The sequence below is a fragment of the Zalophus californianus genome, chromosome 10, assembly GCF_009762305.2.
Source record: "Zalophus californianus isolate mZalCal1 chromosome 10, mZalCal1.pri.v2, whole genome shotgun sequence".
In the NCBI taxonomy this organism is placed as follows: Eukaryota; Metazoa; Chordata; class Mammalia; order Carnivora; family Otariidae; genus Zalophus; species Zalophus californianus.
In genome coordinates, this window is record NC_045604.1 from 72,361,758 (window position 1) to 72,382,287 (window position 20,530).

The 20,530-nt window shown below is 46.9% G+C and overlaps 2 protein-coding genes across 2 annotated transcripts in view; one reads left to right on the top strand and one right to left on the bottom strand.

Annotated features, from left to right (window-relative positions):
• TRAP1 (TNF receptor associated protein 1) overlaps positions 1-20,530 on the bottom strand; it is a 52,614-nt gene that overhangs the window by 20,516 nt on the left and 11,568 nt on the right. The window contains exons 2-4 of the mRNA XM_027614157.2: positions 3,705-3,869; positions 2,419-2,501; positions 1,125-1,265 (exon numbers count right to left, since the gene is read on the bottom strand). Of these exons, the coding sequence (XP_027469958.2) occupies positions 1,125-1,265; positions 2,419-2,501; positions 3,705-3,869 (389 nt within the window). The remainder of the gene's footprint in view (positions 1-1,124; positions 1,266-2,418; positions 2,502-3,704; positions 3,870-20,530) is intronic.
• On the top strand, positions 5,886-6,827 carry LOC118356051 (glutathione S-transferase kappa 1). Its single transcript, XM_035722557.1, has one exon. It carries the CDS (start codon positions 5,911-5,913, stop codon positions 6,589-6,591), a length of 681 nt encoding a protein of 226 aa, XP_035578450.1. The 5' UTR covers positions 5,886-5,910; the 3' UTR covers positions 6,592-6,827.

Genomic DNA, 20,530 nt, shown 5'->3' on the forward strand with positions numbered 1-20,530 from the left:
CCTGAAGGGACAGAGAGCACATGAGTGGTTGACGAGCTGGGAAGGCAGTGGGGACCTTGGGGGAGGAAATCATGATGGCATCGTGGTCACCAGAATGTGTGCACCTGAACCTGCTGAATTTTACTGTGTATAAATCTTACCTCAATAAAGCTTCTTAAAACAACAGCAAAAAAGGTGCACACACGCAGACCAGAAGGAACGAGCAACGGCCTAAGAGCCCCCCCCCGCCAGCACCATCCCCTTGGCGGAGGCAGGAAGCCCAGGTCAGGGGCTCAGAGCCTCCACAGCACGTCCTTCCACCTTGCAGGCGCCCCCCTCCCCAGTTCCAGCCATCACCCCAGGACCCTGAAGCAGCTGTCTCAGCAACACGGTGTCCCTCAACCACTGCAGATGAGCCCCCCACTTCTGCCTTTCTTTCTGACCTTAATTAATTTTCAACAGGTTACAACAGCCCTAAGTATTGTTTCATCTAAAGTAAGACCGTTAATCCAAACACCGGGCTGTGATTAACAATAGTACTGCAGGATATTTAATGACACGGGGAAACACGCATTACGAGAGGAAAAGTACAGTTAAAAATGTAAAGAGAAAACACTAAAAATGACACACAGTTTAACAACGTTTAGATATGTAAATAAATGCACAGACACCAAAAACCTACACTAACACGGTAACAGTTGTCAGCCCCAAATGAAGCCTTAAACTTGCTTCTTTTGTGTTTTCCAAATTTTCTATACTGAACAAGGGTTATTTTTATAGTAAATTAAAATAAGAGTCAGGGCGCCTGGGTGGCTCAGTTGGTTAAGCAACTGCCTTCGGCTCAGGTCATGATCCTGGAGTCCCGGGATCGAGTCCCGCATTGGGCTCCCTGCTCAGCGGGGAGTCTGTTTCTCCCTCTGACCCTCCCCCCATCTCATGTGCTTTCTCTCTCTTTCATTCTCTCTCAAATAAATCAATAAAATCTTTAAAAAAATAAAATAAAAAAAAAATAAAACAAGAGTCAACAACGAAGACAGATGGCGCGTCACTTGGAGCCCGGAGATGGAATGAAAAGGCAGGTCCAGCCCCCCTGCCCCAGGAGAGAAGGGGGTAGCGCTGGGGGCAGGGCACTCAGAAGGGGGTACCTGGATGGTGATGGTGCCTTTCTCGGCGTCCGTCTGCAAGTGGATCTCCATTTCCGGCAGCACTTGGCCTTCAGACAGCAGCCTGTGACGCAGCTTTTCCAAGGCGTCACTGGCGTTGGAGACCAGCTCCCGTATGAACACCTACAGGAGCAGAAAGAAGATGCCAGCGCCACAGGCCGTCCTGGTCAGCAGCACCCACAGCGTGTGTTCAAAGTCCGGGGAAAACTACCAAAGAATATTCAGTGTTTTAACCATAAAGACCTCCCACTTTTCTCAGAGAGTTTCTCCAAGGCAGCTCCCAAAATGACTCAAGGCCCAGGGCTTCTCCCTGACACTGCTTTAAGGAGTGAACTCTAACCATGCTGCTCTGTCCTGAAAATCAAGCAGGTGCCGATCTGTTATGTCAGCTCAAACTTGAAGAGCCCCGTGCCACCACTTCTTGCCCAACTCTTGACCAAGGATGTCAAAATATCCCCTGACACCTGTTTCTTCTACGCCTTGAAGACTCTAGCTTTCTTTAGTGAAGGCCTACCACGCTCCGGGGAGGAAAGGGCCACATGGTCCAACTACCTGTGTCTGAGAAGCACCTTTGCCTCAAACAGACCTTCTTCCTGCAGGTGAGGGAGGAAGCACGGTGATGTGACCCCAAGGGCACAGAAGCTGGAGATCACAGGGATACCTCAATATGGCGTGCGGCAGCACAAGCCTGGAAAGTATTTCCTAAAAAGTCCCTTTTAACATTGGAATTTTGTGCTTTACCCTTCCCCAAAATTCCCCTCTGCATTCTAGCAATAACGAACATGGACACAACGGACCACTTGTTCTCGACTTCTCCCACAGCCTGTCGTTCCTCACTGCCTTTCAGCCCCTATTCTCTCCACATGGGGCTGGGGGGCCTTCCTCCCATAGCCCCGCCGTCCATCTAGTGGTCACCTGGTGACCACCCGCCACGTGACACGGTAACACAGGGCCTCAGAGCATACTGCCACCGCCAAAGAAATGAGCCCCAGGGCCCCCACGCCAAGTATCTGGGGGGTGGGGAGGCTTCTAAACTATCAGCAAAAGTAACTCCCGGAGTCAATCTAGCACGAAGAGTCATCTGGGCCTATCTGTCCATGAAATCCAAACAGATTTTAGTAAAAATACTCTTGCTGGTAACTAAGATCCAGACCTGTCCAAATTTAATGCATTCTCACAGTTATTACACTACCTGGCATTTCCCTAGAGTAGCATAAAAATCGTTTTTTCAAAAAGAAACGCTGCTAGCACTGGGAGTGATGAACAGATACTGCACCTCTTTTTCTGAGTACAAGGAACGGGCAACAATGTCCAGAAGCTTCTTTGTCTCAGCCTGGAACTCGTGTTTGGAAATGGAACCTGGTAATGAATCAGACACAAGCAGAAAAGTTTAGTTTTTATTTTTATGGTATGCTATGTAACATTCAAAAGAATGTTTCAGGTAATGAATTTTAAACATTTTTCATAAGAGTGAACAAAAGGGGCGCCTGGCTGAGTCAGTGGAGCATGTGACTCTCCATCTTGGGTTGTGAGTTCAGTCCCTCGCTGGGTGTAGGGTTTACTTAAAAATAAAATCTTAAAGCAGGAGGGGAAGAATGAAGGGGAGTAAGTCGGAGGGGGAGACGAACCACGAGAGACGATGGACTCTGAAAAACAAACTGAGGGTTCCAGAGGGGAGAAGGGTGGGGGGATGGGTTAGTCTGGTGACGGGTATTAAAGAGGGCACATTCTGCATGGAGCACTGGGTGTTACGCACAAAGAATGAATCATGGAACACTACATCAAGAACTAATGATGTAATGTATGGTGATTAACATAACAATAAAACATTTTTTAAAAAAATAATAAAATCTTAAAAAAAAAGGAGTGAAAAAAAAGAAACTACGTCACTGGGGCTCTCAGGGAGGAGGTGTCAGAAAGGACAAGCCAGGGGCCCCCTCTATCCACAGGAAGGGGCAAAGGGAGCCTCCCCTGCTTCCCACCACTGAGACCCGTCCCCTCGAGGCCACTACCTCGAGGGCCAGTCGGGGCCGGCACTTCCCAAGGACATGAGAAGCGGACTGGCTCTAATAACCAGACCCTAGATTCTGCTCTTCAAAACCATGGTTTCCAAATTATTTATTTAGAAAACAAATGAACAAGAAAATTTCACTTCTTAACCCAAACATCAGAGACTGTGTTGTCATCTCATGTGAAAGCCAGAAACGGACCCACGTGAGTACTGGCTGCAGAGACTGCTTTTCTAGACTTCTGAGGTGACAGGACAGCTTGAGCGTGCAGGCCTGCGTCGGCACAGCCAATGGCTGGGTTTATATCCTGCTTCCATGATTATTAGCAGATGGGCCATGAATCACCACACCGAGTGGCCGGCCGCGAGCTCACGGGTGACCACCAGAGGGGGCAAGACACACCAGGCTGGCAGTCAGCAGCTCCTGGCCAAGCAGGAAACGGAGGATGCTTTGTTTGGGGGAACCCTCCCTCGGACTGAAGCAAGTGGGTGGCTCTATCAATCACTGCTTCTGCCTCAAGAACTTCCCCTCACAGGCCGGCTGCGCACAGTACCCTGCACGGTCTCGGTGCCGCTGATGATGGAGTGCAGGGGCTCCTCCGTCCGGTCCTCCACAGCCTGTGAGCTGAAGAGCCGTCCAGCGTGGAAGCTCGACGCCAGGCTTTGCCTGGGGTTCCTGGACTGGGCCGGGGTCCGCCAAGGACACAGAAAGGGTATTCCTGGTAAGACAAGCAGAAAGAACAAACATTTAGTAAGACATCGGAAACATGTCTGGTAGGTCCTGCAAACGCTAACGTGGAGATCTCTAAGGCAGGCCGTTGATCAAAAGCCCCAAGGTCACCCAGGGGAAATTCGAAGTGACCGAATGCTGAGCAGCCGGTGGGTATCTCAGACGAGATCGGGAGCACTCGGGGTGGCAGGGCCAGACACACGGCGGGCACTTCACCATACGGTTTGGTAACACATCCTCACACACATCAAATTCCAAGAAAGAATCCCAACTCAGGGGCAGAGCTGCAGGAGGTGGGCAGAGGCCCTCATCATCACTCCCACGTGTGGCCTGGGAGGGATCCTGCACAAACCCACCAAACTCAAACATGCCTTGGCGCTCACAGCCCCCCGCTCCGAGCCCGCAGTAACACACACCAGCCTTCCTTACTGTGTGACAACCATGAAAAAGAGGGGGGAAAAATATACCCCTAAGAGGGATCCAAATTTTTATATTAATGTTCCAAAACAGTCTCACCATGTTCTAAACTGGTGTCCAAAACTGTCAGGTATTTTTTAAAAGAGCATTTTATTTTTTTTAAAGATTTTATTTGAGAGAGAGAGAAAGAGCAAGAGAGGGTATAAGCTGAGGGAGGGCCAGAGGGAGAGGGAGAGGCAGACTCCCACAAGTTGATACATTGTTTTGAAACCTCCAGGTCCTTTCTGGACATTGTGAATCATTCCTTTCTGACCAACGTGTGTCGTACACAGCAGGTGGGTGCAGCTCATGCAGGTCTAAACTTTGACACGGGATGTCTTGCAGTGTCTGACCTGTCTCCTTAAAAGCCTTGGGCATTAAGCACCTACTAAACCAACGCCAGTGAGCGATGCTGTCTTGAGGGGCTCCTGCTAAAGGTGGGTTCCGTCCTGCAAGGTGGGCTGGAGGTGTCCACAGGGGGTGGCTGTCCAGCACGCCAGGCTGCAGACCACAGAGTTGGAGAGAGGGGTTTGCCTTCTTCCCTCACAGTCGTTCCTCAGTCTGCTGTGCTGAGCAAGAAGTCAGAAAACTAACGTGAGACACTGTGAGTCCCCTTCCTGATTAGGGGAGATCATTTGCTGGTTTTCAGTTTTTAAATACACTAATTTTTAAAAAACTGACAGTTTTGGGGGTGCCTGGGTGGCTCAGTCGGTTGGATGTCTGCCTTCAGCTCAGGTCATGATCTCAGGGTCCTGGGATCGAGCCCCGCATCGGGCTCCCTGCTAGGCGGGGAGTCTGCTTCTCTCTCTTCTCTTCACCCTGCTCGTGCGTGCTCACTCTCTCAAATAAGTGAATAAAATCTTAAAAAAAAAAAAAAAACCTAAATATTCAATTTCCAAACAGTCTAAGTATTTAATTATCTGGGCCTAACTCCATTGTTCACTTTATCCACACAGTTTAAAAATTAAAATAAAAACTTAAATAAGGGCACCTAGGTGGCTCAGTCAGTTAAACATCTGCCTTCAGCTCAGGACATGATCCTGCAGTCCCAGGATAGAGTCCGGCATCAGGATTCCTGCTCAAGAGGGAGTCTGCTTCTCCCTCTGACCTTCCCCTCTCTCAGGCTTTCTCTCTCTCACTTTCTCTCTCTCAAAGAAATAAAATCTTAAAAATTTTTTTAGATAAAAATAACACATCTCACAGATCATTCCATGTCAGGACACAGAGCTCCTCATTCTTTTTAACGAACAAGTACTATTCCACTGTAATGGGTATTTAGCACTCAATTGATGGATGTTTAAACTGTTTCTTGTCTTGTACTGTTAAAAAATAATGCTCTGTAGTGCCAAAGAATTATCTACCACGTTACCCTCCTTGATGGATGAAAGGAGACGATGCAGAAAAATATACATGTTTCACCGCTCTGTGCACAAGAAACACAGGCAGGATGAACCAGAAACTTGTGAGATCATTTCACAGGCCTGCTGGAACGAAGCAGCACATGCTGGGTGGCTAACGACAGCAGAAACCCATCCCCTCGGCGCTGCTGCAGCGTAGGACCCCTGCCGCGCAGCATGGGACCCCTGCCGCGCACCCTGGAGCTCTTCTACGATGTGCTGTCCCCCTACTCCTGGTTGGGCTTCGAGGTCCTGTGCCGGTATAAGAACATCTGGAACATCAACTTGCAGTTGCGCCCCAGCCTCATCGGGGGGATCATGAAAGACAGTGGAAACCAGCCACCAGCTCTGCTTCCCCGCAAAGCCCAATATATGAGAAATGATATTAGACTCCTGGGACAGCATGTCCAGATTCCCGTGCAGTTCCCCAAGGATTTCTTCTCTGTGATCCTTGAAAAAGGAAGTTTATCAGCCATGAGATTCCTCACCGCTGTGAGCATGGAGCACCCAGAGATGCTGGAGAAAGTGTCCAGGGAACTATGGATGCGTGTCTGGTCACGGGATGAAGACATCTCGGAGCCCCAGAGCATCCTGGCCGCTGCAGAGAAAGCTGGCATGTCTACAGAACAAGCCCGGGGACTCCTGGAAAAGGTCTCAACACCAAACGTGAAGAACAAGCTCAAGGAGACCACCGAGGCAGCCTGCAAATATGGGGCTTTTGGGCTGCCGATCACCGTGGCCCATCTGGATGGCCAAACCCACGTGCTGTTTGGCTCTGATCGGATGGAGTTGCTGGCACACCTGCTGGGAGAGAAGTGGATGGGCCCTGTGCCTCCAGCCATAAATGCCAGACTTTAAGGCTGGCCAGGGGAAGCAAAACTATTGGGATGAAAAAGCAGACCTTCTTTTTTTTTTTATTGTTATGTTAATGAAAAAGCAGATCTTCTGCTTCCCCGTCTTCTACTGTGTGACACTAGGACTCTGATTTCTCTGATAGAGGTTCCTCTGTGGCCCTGGGGGATGCTGTGGAGGGGGCAGCGTGGTACCCCAAACTCTGCTTTCCCTCAGAATAAACTTAATGCCATCAGGCATAATAAAAAAAAAAAAAAAAAAAAAAAGAAACCCATCCCCTCATAGTTCTGGAGGCCAGAAGTCCAAACTGAAGGTGTCAGCAGGGCTGGTTCCTCCCAGAGGCTCTGAGGAAGTCTGTCCACACCTCTGCCATCTTGGGGTGCTGTCAGCAGTCCTGGCGTTCCTTGACTCGCAGCTGCCTGGCTCCAAGCTCTGTTTTCACTCCCCGTGTGTATCTCCCGTGTCCCAATTTCCCTGTCAGACACACCAGTGACATTGGATTTTGGGGCTCCCTCTAATCCAGTACACCCTCATCTTTATTTGCATCTGCAAAGACCCTATTTCCAGATAAGGTCACATTCACAGGTACCCGGGGTTAGCACGTGGATGTATCTTTTCGGGACACACAATTCAAACCACAAGAAACTGAACACCTAGAAGAGGTATGTGCTGTTTCCTGGGCTTCCTGTGGCCAAGCACCACAGACTGGGCAGCTGAAACCACAGGAATTTTCCATCTCAAGTTCTGGAGGCTAGAAGTCCAAAATCAGAGTGCTGGCAGGGCTGGTTCCTTCTGAGACTGCAAGGAAGAATCTGTCCCAGGCCCCTCTCCTCGATTCCATAGCCTCAGGTGTCCCTTGGCTTGTACATGGGGTCCAACCTCTTGCACGTCAGACTCTGTGTCCAAATTCCACCGTTTTATAAAGACATGGTCATGCTGGACCAGGGCTCACCCTAACAGCCCCATCTTAACTTGATCAGCTGCGAAGACCCTATTTCCAAATAAGGTCACAATGACAGGTCATGGAGGTCAGGATTTCAACATCTTTTTGGGAGGCAACAACTCAACCCATAATGGGTATGTGGGAACACAAGAGAAAGAGTGGGGGAGTTGGGGACAGGGGAGCAGAGCTGAGGGGAATATGACATTTCTGAGTATGCCCTTTCGTATATCCGACTCTCAAAACCACAGTTCTTTCTTGCACAACCGAAGAGTAACTAGGAGCACCTGTGGGGGGTGCGGGGCACATTCAATGAGACAGAAACCATAATAGATACGCATAGCTGTATTATGAACAACCTAAGCACCCTAAAAGACAAGAACCTAAATGACTTCAAAAATGGTACTGTGGTTGTCAAGTCAGCCTCAGAGAGCACCGCATATAATTACTGCAGCAGAATTGTGAGCGCTTCTGAAACGGCTTTCGGCAGCTACTCGGATCAGGCAAGTAAGTAGCTCGTGGGTCCCACGGCAGGAGGAAGCAGTTACCGAAGGGGAAGGAGGAGGCCTGGCGGCACCGGGGGGGTGCTGCACTGGAAATGGATGGGAGATTCTCGCTGATTCACAGACTGGTGCCGGAACAAATACGGAGGTGGGGGGTTGGGGGGGGCAGAGGCCACGACACACCAGCAGCACACCCGCACAGGGAGGACAACTGTCCCAGAACGGGCCACTCTGGTCACCTTCCCCACACCCAGACCTTGGTGTGTAAATGCCATCTCCAGGGCTGCTGGAGAACACAAAGATGGTGCCAGAAAGGGAGGAAGGGCCCCAAGGATGGGGTCTCCAAGAGTGCACAGGCTCCAACTGGAAGACAGTCCCAAAGGCAAAACCTAGGACCGTCTGAGCAACAAAAGGATGATGGTAATGGACTGTAAGCTTACAGCCGGCGAATAAAATAAGCATCAGTTAGTCCACACTTAGCTGACTTATAAATAAACGGGGGACAGAAGACCTCTTCCTCACAGCAGAATTACAATTAATGGTGCGGTCCCCATTCGGCAAGCACAGTTGCAGCTGTGACAGGGAGAAACCGTGGATGGTTTAAATGTCCATGAGAACATTCGCAAAATCTCACAGTATCCCCCACAAGACACACACTGATTTCAAAGAGAAAAACAGTCGTTTGCTGTGAAGTGCCAGATACCTCCGGACCAAATGACCACAGTCACTGTCACCAGGAGTGAGACAGGTCAACACCCTGCAATCCTGGTGGCGTGGAAGGGCATGGCCTCCCTTCCCTGCTTGTCTTGCCAAAAATGCATCTCGACCTAATCATAAAAACACCATCAGACAAACCCAAATCTAGGGATATCCTATGAGATAACGGGCAGTACTCTTCCAAAGTGTCACGATCATGAAGGACACACACAGACCGAGGAACCATCAGAGCCGGAAAGGACCTGCGGTGTAGGACCCTGGACAGAGAAGGACATCAGTGGGGAAACTGACTCAATTTGAGTAAGACAGGCCCATGAATCAGCACCACTGCTACTCATTTCTAATCCTCATACCATGGTGACGTAAGATGTTAACATTAGGAGAAACTAAGGCAAGGGGACCCTGTGCACTACAGCAGGAACAGCTCTGTAAGGTAGAAAACACTCCAGAGTAAAAAGTTTCAAAATAAAAAACATTCTCAACCACGTGTCATTTCATTCCTGCATGGACACATGTCGGTGTACACATCTAGAAGTGGGCTCACCAGGTCCCAGGTTATGTCCAGATTACAATATGGTCAGTGCTGCCAAGTCACCCTCCAGGGACCGTCGGCTCACATTCCGGGAGCAGCACAGGGGTGTGTCACCTCACACTCCTGCTAGGATGGCCTTAGGGAAACTTTGGACCCCTGCCTATAGGTCAGGTAAAAAAAATTTTTTTTTAAGATTTTATTTTTTTGTTAGAGAGAGCACAAGCAAGGGGAAGGGTAGGCAGAGGAAGAAGCAGGCTCCCAGGTGAACAGGGTGCCCAATGCGGGGCTCAATCCCAGGACGCTGGGATCATGACCTGAGCCAAAGGCAGACGCTTAACGACTGAGCCACTCAGGCGCCCTTTTTTAAAATATTTTTTAAAGGTTTTCTTTATTTATTTGACAGAGACACAGCAAGAGAGGGAACACAAGCAGGGGGAGTGGGAGAGGGAGAAGCAGGCTTCCCACCGAGCAGGGAGCCTGGTGCAGGGCTCAATCCCAGGACCCTGGGACCACGACCTGAGCTGACGGCAGACGCTAACGACTGAGCCACCCAGGTGTCCTGGGTCGGGTAAAATTTTTACTGTAGTTTTCATTTACATTTCTCTTGCCACGAGCAAGACCTGAGCACCTACCCATATTTTTAAATATTTTCTATTTCCTTTTTTCATGATGAACTTCTGATATCCTGACCATTTTTCTACTATAGTATTTTTCTTACTGACTTGTAGAGTACTTCAGAGTTTAATGAACTTAGTCTTCGTTTTTGTTTTTCAGTAGGCTGTATCTAGTATTACAATGATGACGACCCCAGGCACCAGCACACACCCCCTCCCCAATACAGAAAAGCAGCCTGGCAACGGGCTCAGCTGGCTGCCTCAGTCTCCCCATCACCAGCCTCCTTCCCGCACCCTCATTTTGCTTGCCGTTCTGGCACCTGCACATGATGCGGGTGAGGTCCAGGCTCCATGTCAGCATGTCCAGGGGCATCTGGGTCCTTCCAAATGCCTTCCATGAGCTCCTCTGGGAAGGTTCCTCATTGCCACTGACATCAATCTTGGAGAACACCATATCGGTGACTCCTCCACACTCACAGTCAAGTCGCTGCAGGGGTTAATGGCCCGGATGATGGATGTGGATGATGGTGAGCAGCTCGTTGTGGCAGATGCATCGGTTGCCCTTCATAGAGCTTCTAGTACCAGTACAGCTTCTGTTCCACGTTCCGGATGAGGAGGCGGCCAAGTGTAGCCACGGACTCCGTAAAGTTGACATAGCCACCAGAGGCGAGGTGCACGGCCTTCCAAAATTAGTCCTATTGGTAAAGGCCTTCCTCACTCCAAGACTCAACACCACTTTCCCATGTCTCATTTTCCCTATTCCTGTTGTTTTTCCCACTGAATACGATCTTTTTGGAATGATCTGTTATTCATGATGGGAGAAACAGAGAAGTCTTCCTCGTAAGGAAAAAGGAACAAATAACCAATCCATATTTCCAACCAGGGCTTTCAGACCTTCCATTTAATTCCAAGACTAAAGTAATCAACAGCACTACTGAGAGCAAATTTGACTGAGAGTTATACTTCCCACAATGACTGTATGAATAAACCAACAGTGCAGTCAATCAGCCCGAAGCAGATACAAACACTATCTATACAGTATCTGTCTTCACGCTTCCTCTACACCCTGAAGGAAAAACCACAAGCTTCAGTGCCAGGCAGCCATGTCTGTGTGTTACTCTGTGTGGTGGTTTGGGGTCGCACAAAATGGGAACAGTTTGAATCTGACACTCCACACACCCCTGCCAGTGCTCATGCTGTTTCCTCAGGCTGCAAGCATGTCCCTCTCTCTACCCGAACTGTTTCAGAGTCCAGGGTGAGGTGCTCCCAACCCCAGCACCTCATAACCACCTCTCCCTACTATGAATTCACAGCACTTACTTCCTACACTGCTCATTTCGAACTGCAGCTCTAAGCCAGCTTGTGGCCTTTTTTTTTTTTTTTTTTTTTTAAGTATGCTCCATGCCCAGCGTGGAGCCCAGCGCGGGGCTTGACCTCACAACCCTGAGATCCATACCTGAGCTGAGATCAAGAGTCGGACACATAACCGAATGAGCCCCCCAGACGCCCCTCTACTACTGACTTTGCTCAGAGAGAACACGTCACCACCCAAGGGCAGAAACAAGTCTGTGTTTCTTAGTATCAAACTCAAGGAAGGCAAGAGGGCACAAACTTCTCCCTACTCCATGGCCTCTAGTGCAGAAGCAGCTCTCCTTACAAACATGCAACTTTTATCACAACAAACATCACCATGCTCAGACACAGGACATTCGGTCAGCCAAAAGACAGTGGTAGTGGTCCTGCAGGGCCATTTCTCAGGAAGAAGCAAGAATTAAAAACGTAACTGCCTACAGGGGCAGCCAAGTAAGGCAAAGGAGTCAAAACACACTGGATACTTTTTTTTGTTCTAATCACTCATCTCCCCTCTACATCTGCCATTGTTCTTAATATGGTTTTTTTGTTTGTTTTTAAAGATTTTATTTATTTATTCATGAGAGACAGAGAGAGGCAGAGGGAGAAGCAGGCTCCCCACTGAGCAGGGAGCCTGATGTGGAACTCGATCCCAGGACCCCGGGATCATGACCTGAGCCGAAGGCAAGACACTAACCGACTGAGCCACCCAGGTGCCCTATCAGTTCTCTCTTTTTTTAAAGATTTTTAGAGAGAGAGAGAGAGTGCATGTGCACAAGCAGGGGACTGGCAGAAGGAGAAGAGGGAGAGAAACAGATTCCAGGGGCACCTGGGTGGCTCAGTCGGTTAAGCAACTGCCTTTGGCTCGGGTCATGATCCCGGAGCCGTGGGATCGAGCCCCGTGTCGGGCTCCCTGCTCGGCAGGGAGCCTGCTTCTCACTCTCCCTCTGCCTGCCTTTCTGCCTACTTGTGCTCTCTGTCAAATAAATAAAATCTTTAAAAAATAATAAAGAAAAAAAAGAAAAAGAAACAGATTCCATGCTGGGGGGGGGGGAAGCCCACATTGGATCTCACAACCCTGAGATCATGAGTTGGATGCTTAACTTACTGAGCCACCCAAGCACCCATTCTTACTATGGTTTTGCTTCTTATAATGACTTTTTTTTTTTTTAAGATTTGACAGAGAGAGAGAGAGAGAGAGAGAGAGAGCGCGCGCGCGCACAAGCGGGGGGAGGGGCCGAGAGAGGGAGAATCAGGCTCCCCGGTTAACAGGAGCCCGATCCGGGGCTTGATCCCAGAACCCTGGGATCATGACCTGAGCCAAAGGCAGACGCTTAATCAACTGAGCCCCTCAGGCGCCCCTTATGATGACATCTTAAGTACAGTACTTTAGATACAGACATACTTAGTATTTTAAACCGTGAGAAATATGCAGACTCTTTTCTTGGAATTACATATCCCAAATGGACAGTCTCCCTTTTTACCATATGTAGAATAGAGAACAATTTAACTTTTTGTCTTTACTACAGAGTGCCACTTTGTGTACAACAGGCCATTACAGCCTCCAACCAAACCTCCTGTGGATAACAACCATGTACTTAGGAACCACAACAAAAGGACTACCTGAAAGGCTCTGGAGAAATCAGCAAAAGCAGGCAGTTTCTGCGTAAGAGCCAACACTTGGAAGAAGGGAAGAGCACAGAATGGGGGCAGATTCTACAAAGGGTGGCTGGCTGATGCACACACAATGTATAATTTTTCTGGCCGGAAGAACGAGAGGAGAGATTAGGGTAACCATAAAGGGTAAAACATGGGGGGGGGGGTCCCAGAAAGGAGAGAGTAAAAGAAAGGGAGCCCCCAGGTTGGGGAATAAACTCCTCTAAGTCTCTGGCTGACCCCCTGAACCATGCATGTGGGGGGAAAATGCAAACAGCCCATTAAGAATAAAAATCAAACGGTTCTGCTTGCAGCTGGGCTTCAACTAGTTTTTAATAGCCCACTTTAAAACAAGAACTACTCTTCAGAGGAATATAACACAATCTAGAGACTCCACAAGGTAACATCCACAATGTCCAGGATGCAATAACAAGTTACTACACACAGAGAAACAGGAAAACGTGACCCCTGCTCAAGAGAAGGGTCAATCAATGGAGACTGGCGCCAAGAAGATCCAGATGTTGGAATCAGAGGGTTTTAAAACAGTCATTACAATACTGTATGATCTATAGTAAAATATGTTCAAAATTAAAGGTGGGAAATTTCAGAGATATAAATTGTAAGAGAAGAACCAAGTGAAAATTCTAGGTATAAAAATACAGTTATCTGAAATTTAAAAATTAATTAGAAGGCTTAACAACCAAGTGGAGACACCAGAGAAGAGTCTGTGAACTTGAAAATAGAATGACAGGAATTATTCAGTGTGAAACAGAGAGAAAAAAAGATTAAAAAAAAACAGGGTCTCAGGTATAGACAGAAAAAAAGATTTAACTACATGTAACTGGAGTTCCAAAAGGAGAGGGGAAAGAGAATAGGATAGGACAGAAAAAAATATTTGAGGTAATGATTGAAAATTTCCCCCAAAGTTTACCAAAGACATCAATTTACAGATTCAAAAGCTCAGTGAACCACTAGCAGGATAATTTCAAAGAAAAGCCCCCAGGCACATCATAGTCAACTGCTGAAAACTAAATAAAAAGAAAATCTTGGAAGCAGCCAGAGAAAAATGACACATTACATGGGAGAACAATAATGTGAATGACAGCGAACCTTCCAGAAAACAACGGTACATCTTTGAAGTCTTTAACAGCAGACCAGCAGGAAAGGAAATGCTATAGTTCTGCAGGCTGAATGGAAATGATATCAGATGGAAACCTGGATCTTCAAGAAGGCAGAGCATCAGAAACGGCAACCCAGATAAATACAAAAGTATTTTTCTCTTAATTTCTTTAAAATATATACAATAGAGCACCTGGGTAGCTCAGTCTGACTTTGGTTAAGCGTCTGCCTTTGGCTTAGATCATGATCCCAGGGTCCTTGGATCGAGCCCCATGTGGGGCTCCCCACTCAGCAGGGAGCCTGCTTCTCCCTCTCCCTCTACCCCTTCCCAGTGCTTGTGCTCTCTAAAAAATAAATAAAATCTTAAAAAAATAAAACAAAATATATACAATAACTTAAACAAAAGTTAAAACATTGTCTTATGGAGCTTATAACAGATGTACATGCCATGCATATGACAACTCTCACATAAAGGATGGAGTACATGGGGCGCCTGGGTGGCTCAGTCGTTGGGCGTCTGCCTTTGGCTCAGGTCATGATCCCAGGGTCCTGGGATGGAGCCCTGCATCGGGCTCCCTGCTCAGCGGGAAGCCTGCTTCTCCCTCCCCCGCTCCCCCTGCTTGTGTTCCTGCTCTTGCTGTGACTCTGTCAAATGGATGGATAGAATCTTTAAGAAAAAAAAAAAAAGATGGAGTAGAGAGGAAATGCACTTTAATACAGTTGCAAGTTTTTTTCATTTTCTACAAAGTATTGCAATACTAATTCTAAACAGACTATGAAAAAGATGAACATTACATTCACCAGACAAACCACTAAAAAAAAAAGACATAAGAAGGTATAACTAAAGAAGCATTAGATGAATTAAAATGGAATTCTAAAAAATATTTACCGATCCAAAAAGAGGCAAAAAAAGGAAGAAGGAGAAAAAATGAGAGGAGACAATAAAACAATAGAGACCAACTATACCAATAAATGCATTTTATATTAATGGACTAAACGCTCCAATTATAAGGCAAAGACTGTCAGAAATGGTAAAGCAAGACTTAATGATATGCTGTCTACAAAGCAATCACTTCAAATATAAAAACAGAGGGGCGCCTGGGTGGCTCAGTCAGTTAAGCATCCGACTCTTTTTTTTTTTGACAGAGAGATAGCAAGAGAAGGAACACAAGCAGGGGGAGTGGGAGAGGGAGAAGCAGGCTTCTCGCGGAGCAGGGAGCCCGATGTGGGGCTCGATCCCTGGACCCTGGGACCATGACCTCAGCCGAAGGCAGACGCTTATTAACCGACTGAGCCACCCAGGCGCCCCGTAAGCATCCGACTCAATATCGGCTTGGGTCATGGTCTCAGGGTCACGGGATCAAGCCCTGTTTTCGCTCGGCATGAAATCGGCTTGGAATATTCTGACTCTCCCTCTGCTCCTACCCACCCCGCCCCCGCCACTTGCATGCTCTCTTTCTCAAATAAATAAAATCTTAAATAAAAAACACAAATATAAAAACTAAATACACTGAAAAGGAATGGACGGAACATGAGATACCGTGCACAAAGTAAGCCTAGCAAGGGTGGAGGCCATATTAATATCAGACAAAACAGACTTCAAAACAAGTATTACTTGAGAAAAAGATATATTTCAGAATAAAAGATACAATTCATCAGGAAAGCTTAATCACAATTGGGTGTCTAATAACAGAGCTTCAAAATGTGACATTAAAACTGAAAGAATTAGGGGCGCCCGGGTGGCTCAGTCAGTTAGGCGTCCGACTCTTGATTTCGGCTCAGGTCATGATCTCAGGGCAGTGGGATCAGCTAGTGTCAGGCTCTGTGTCCAGCGGGGAGTCTGCTTGAGCTTCTCTCTCTCCCTCTATCCCTCCCCCCACTTTTGGTTGTTCTCTCTTGCTCTCTAAAATAAATATAAAAATTAAAAAAAAAAAACTAAAAGATTTAAAAGAAAGTCAAAGCTGTCTCTCTCTCAACGACTGATAGAACGAGACCAAAAGAAAAGATAAATCAAGGCAAAGATCGTCTAAACTACAGTATGAAATACTTTGACTTACTCATCGAATACTACACCCAAGTGTAAAATACGGTTCTTTTTGAAAAGCATATTTTTTCAAATGCACATGGTATATTCACTAGGAAACACAGTAAGTGGGCCACAAGTCTTAATAAACTTAGAAGGGCTGAAATCATACCAAGTAAGCTCTCTGAATACTACACAGTTAAGTCAGAATCTGTAATAACAAAACATCTAGGAAAACCCCAAGTATCTGGGAATTAAACAACATATACTAAATGATCCATAGGTCAAAGAAGAAATCAAAAGGAGATTACTGAGCAATAATAAAAACACAGTATGTTAGAAGCCGTGGGGTCACCCACAGAAGCACATAGCAGGAAACTTACAGCTTCAAATGCTTGGGTTAGAAAAGAAGTCTAAAATCAATGACCTACGGTTTCACCCTAGAAAAAAGTACAAAGTCAGCCCAAATAAAATAGAAGGGAAGAAATAACAAAGAGTACAAATCAATGAAACAGAAAATAAACACTGAGGAAAATTAAAGCCACAGCTGATTCTTAAAAAAGATCAACAGGAGTGATGGGTAAACCCCTGAACTGATCAAGAAACCAGAGAACACCAATCGTTAACATCAGGAATGAAGCTGGGGTTATCATAACAAATCTACAGACATTAAAAGGATAATAAGGAAATATTCTGAACAAATTCATGGCAAGAAATTTAACAACTTAGGTGAAATGGATAAATTACCTTGAAAAAAATTAAATTTATCCAGGGTGACAAAAGATGAAACAGAAATTCTAAACTGCTTTATATCTAATAAAGAAATTGAATTTGTTTTTGGGTGCCTGGGTGGCTCAGTTGCTTGAGCGACTGCGTTTGGCTCAGGTCATGATCCCAGAGTCCTGGGATCAAGTCCCGCATCGGGCTCCCTGCTCAGCGGGAAGCCTGCTTCTCCCTCTGACTCTACCCCCTCTTGGGCTCTCTCTCTCACTCTCAAATAAATTAAAAAAAAAAAAAGAAATTGAATTTGTTTTCAAAAACATCTCCACAGGGGCACCTGGGTGGCTCAGTTGTTAAGTGGCTGCCTTCGGATCAGGTCATGATCCCAGGGTCCTTGGATCGAGCCCCACATCGGGCTCCCTGCTCAGCAGGGAGCCTGCTTCTCCCTATCCCTCCACTGCTCCCCCTGCTTGTGCTCTCTTTCTCTGTCAAATAAAATCTTTAAAAAAAAAAAAATTTCCACAAATGAAATTCTACGCCCAGAATTTTTACCAGTGAAATCTATCAAACATATGAAGAGACAATAAGACCAATATTCACAAACTATTTCAGAAAACAGAGTGAATATTTCCTGACAAGTTTTATGATGACAGCATAACCCTAATTATCAAAGTCTGCCAGAGACATTACATGCACACAATAAATAAGAGACCAATATCCCTTATGAACACAGACATGGAGGTCCGTAATAAAAAATTAGCCAATCAAATCCTGCAACAGGTAAAAATGATACTAATGACCAAGCACGTTTATCCTAGGGATGCAAGGCTGTTTTTAGCACTAGACCATCAATCAAGTAATTTACTATATGAAGAAATGGCATCAACAGGGGCGCCTGGGTGGCTCAGTCAGTTAAGCGGCTGCCTTCGGCTCAGGTCATGATCCCAGGGTCCTGGAATCAAGCCCCATGTCAGGCTCCCTGCTCGGTGGGGAGCCTGCTTCTCCTTCTCCCTCTGTCTGCCTCTCTGCCTACTTGTGCTCTCTGTCAAATAAATAAATAAAATCTTTAAAAAAAAAAAAAAGAAAGGGCACCAATGGGCTGTGGATGAAGAGCAACTGAGCGTGTGGTACTACACCTAACTGGAGAGGGCAGGTCCATCTGCAGGAGGCAGCAGCTGCCACCGTATCCCAAGAGACTGTTGCCATTGTGGAATGTAAACCAAAACTCCCAGAACTTTTCAGTTTTCAAAAGAAATAAGCAATTCAAATATTTATGTGAAATCTGACTTCAAATATTTGCAACTACTTTTTAAAAACATATTTGGGCCAAGGGGCACCTGGGTGGCTCAGTCCTTAAGCGTGTGCCTTCGGCTCAGGTCATGATCCCAGGGTCCTGGGATCGATCCCCGCATCGGGCTCCCTACTCCGTGGGAAGCCTGCTTCTCCCTCTCCCACTCCCCCTGCTGTGTTCCCTCTCTCGCTGTGTCTCTGTCAAATAAATAAATAAAATATTTAAAAAAATATATTTGGGCCAAACACAATTTGTTTATAGCCAGAATTAGCCTGTGATTGCTAGTTCTGTTTTTTCTAATCTCCTATCTTGAAAATGAAGCCCATGAGAAAGTTTACCAGCAAAGAGAGAATGAGTAAAGCTTCAAATAAAGGCTCCTACTCCTGTTTGGTAGAAATGCATCAGGAAACAACTTTTATGGAAGTAGATGATCTTTATGACCTTGGAGTAAACAGAGGTTGGCAAACATTTCCTGGAAAGGACAGACAGTAAATATTTTAGGCCTTCTGGGCCCTGTGGTCTCTCTTGCTCAACTCTGCCATTATGGCAGGAAAGTGGCCACAAAGGTGAAAGTATAAGCATGCCTGAGCCCCAATAAAACTTTATTTACAAAAACAGGCCATGGGCCTAACCCAACCCACAGGCCTTAGCTTACAGAATCTTGGGTAAACCACAAAGGAAAAGACTGGTATAGTTGACAAAATCAAGATTAAGAACTTCTGGGCGCCTGGGTGGCTCAGTCGTTAAGCGTCTGCCTTCGGCTCAGGTCATGATCCCAGGGTCCTGGGATTGAGTCCCACATTGGGCTCCCTGCTCAGCGGGAAGCCTGCTTCTCCCTCTCCCACTCCCCCTGCTTGTGTTCCTGCTCTCACTGTGTCTCTCTCTGTCAAATAAATAAATAAAATCTTAAAAAAAAAAAAAGATTAAGAACTTCCGTTCATCAAAAAAAAACAAAACAAAACAAGAGGTGCCTGGGTGGCTCAGTCGGTGAAGCATCTGCCTTCCTCTCTGGTCATGATCCCAGGGTCCTGGGATCGGAGCCCCGTGTTGGGCTCCCTGCTTCTCCCTCTGCCTCTCCCTGTCTTTCCCCCTCAAGCTCCAGCGCATGTGCTCACCCCACCCCTCTCTCTCAAATAAATAATCTAAAAACAAAAACAGACACCAGGATCAAAGTGAAGCAGCGAGCTACACCTGGGAGAACACATTTCCAACAATCATTCCTGACTGACAAAGGATGAAGTGATAGAAGATTAGTGCCCATAAAGAGTATATACAAGGGGCGCCTGGGTGCCTCAGTTGGTTAAGCAACTGCTTTTGGCTTGGGTCATGATCCCGGAATCGAGTCCCGCATCGGGCTCCCTGCTCAGTGGGGAGTCTGGTTCTCCCTCTGAGAAAAAAAAGAGTATATACAAAAATACATGATAAGAAAAGTCAACCAATCCAGAAGAAAACATTGGGGCAAAAGACATGAGTAGGATTTCACAGAAATGGAAACAAATGGCCAATAAACCATGAAAAGATGTTCAGCTTCACTGGCAATTTATCAAAATACAACTAATATCACAACCGAAACACCACTTTGTAACCATCAAATTCACAAACATTTAGAACGTCTGGAAATCCCGAGTGTCGGTGAGGACACAGCACAGCAGCAACTCTCCCACACAGAGTTGGCGGAATGTACATCAGGACAGGAAAGAAGGGCATCAGGCAGGGCTCGGCAGCCCCAGCAGCTCAATCAACACTCCCCACTCTGAGGCCCCGACATGGGCACCGTGCCCCAGTTCCAACCACGCTTAACCTTCACCAGCTCAGATAAAGGGAGAGATGCCCACACACCCGTGTTACTTCAGGGGCAACTTCCAGACGGTACTTCTGGTGGCCCCGTGAGGGAGGCTCGCAGGGCAGCAAGAATGGCCTGACCCAGTGAAAGGTGATTTGGCCACACTGGTCAAGTTTACAAATGCATATACCCTCTCATATCTGGCAGTTGTGTGTGGAGACTTCGCTCCCTGGATACACCTGAACCTGTATATAAAGACAGAGCTAAAGGGCCATAACACTGTAACATTGTACAGAACAGCAAATGCCTGGAAACCACCCACATGCCCTGTGGTACTGAGAAGAACAGTACCTCAACCACGGTGCCTGCCTCCCAAGCAACTCCTGGACTCCTACCACTACACTACGTGGCTGTCAAGAAAAAGACAGGAAGGTAACAGTGGTGCTTTCACAGCAAGCTCTCCAGGGTCTGCTCAGTGACTAAAATACAGAGGCAGGGGCTCATCTGTACTTACTGCATTCACACGAACACAGGTAGGATGTAGGAGCAACTCCTAACCGAGATGACCTAGGAGGGTGAGGGCGTGGGGGAGAAGGGGACCGAGCTGAGGGCAAGACTTCTCAATGCATACCTTTTCAATCAAATAAATATTTACTGGGATGCCTGGGTGGCTCAGATGGTTGAGCGTCTGCCTTCG

Bases quoted from the DNA above. Each gene is read 5' to 3' on its own strand.
- LOC118356051 (XM_035722557.1), top strand. From the start codon at position 5,911: ATGGGACCCCTGCCGCGCACCCTGGAGCTCTTCTACGATGTGCTGTCC.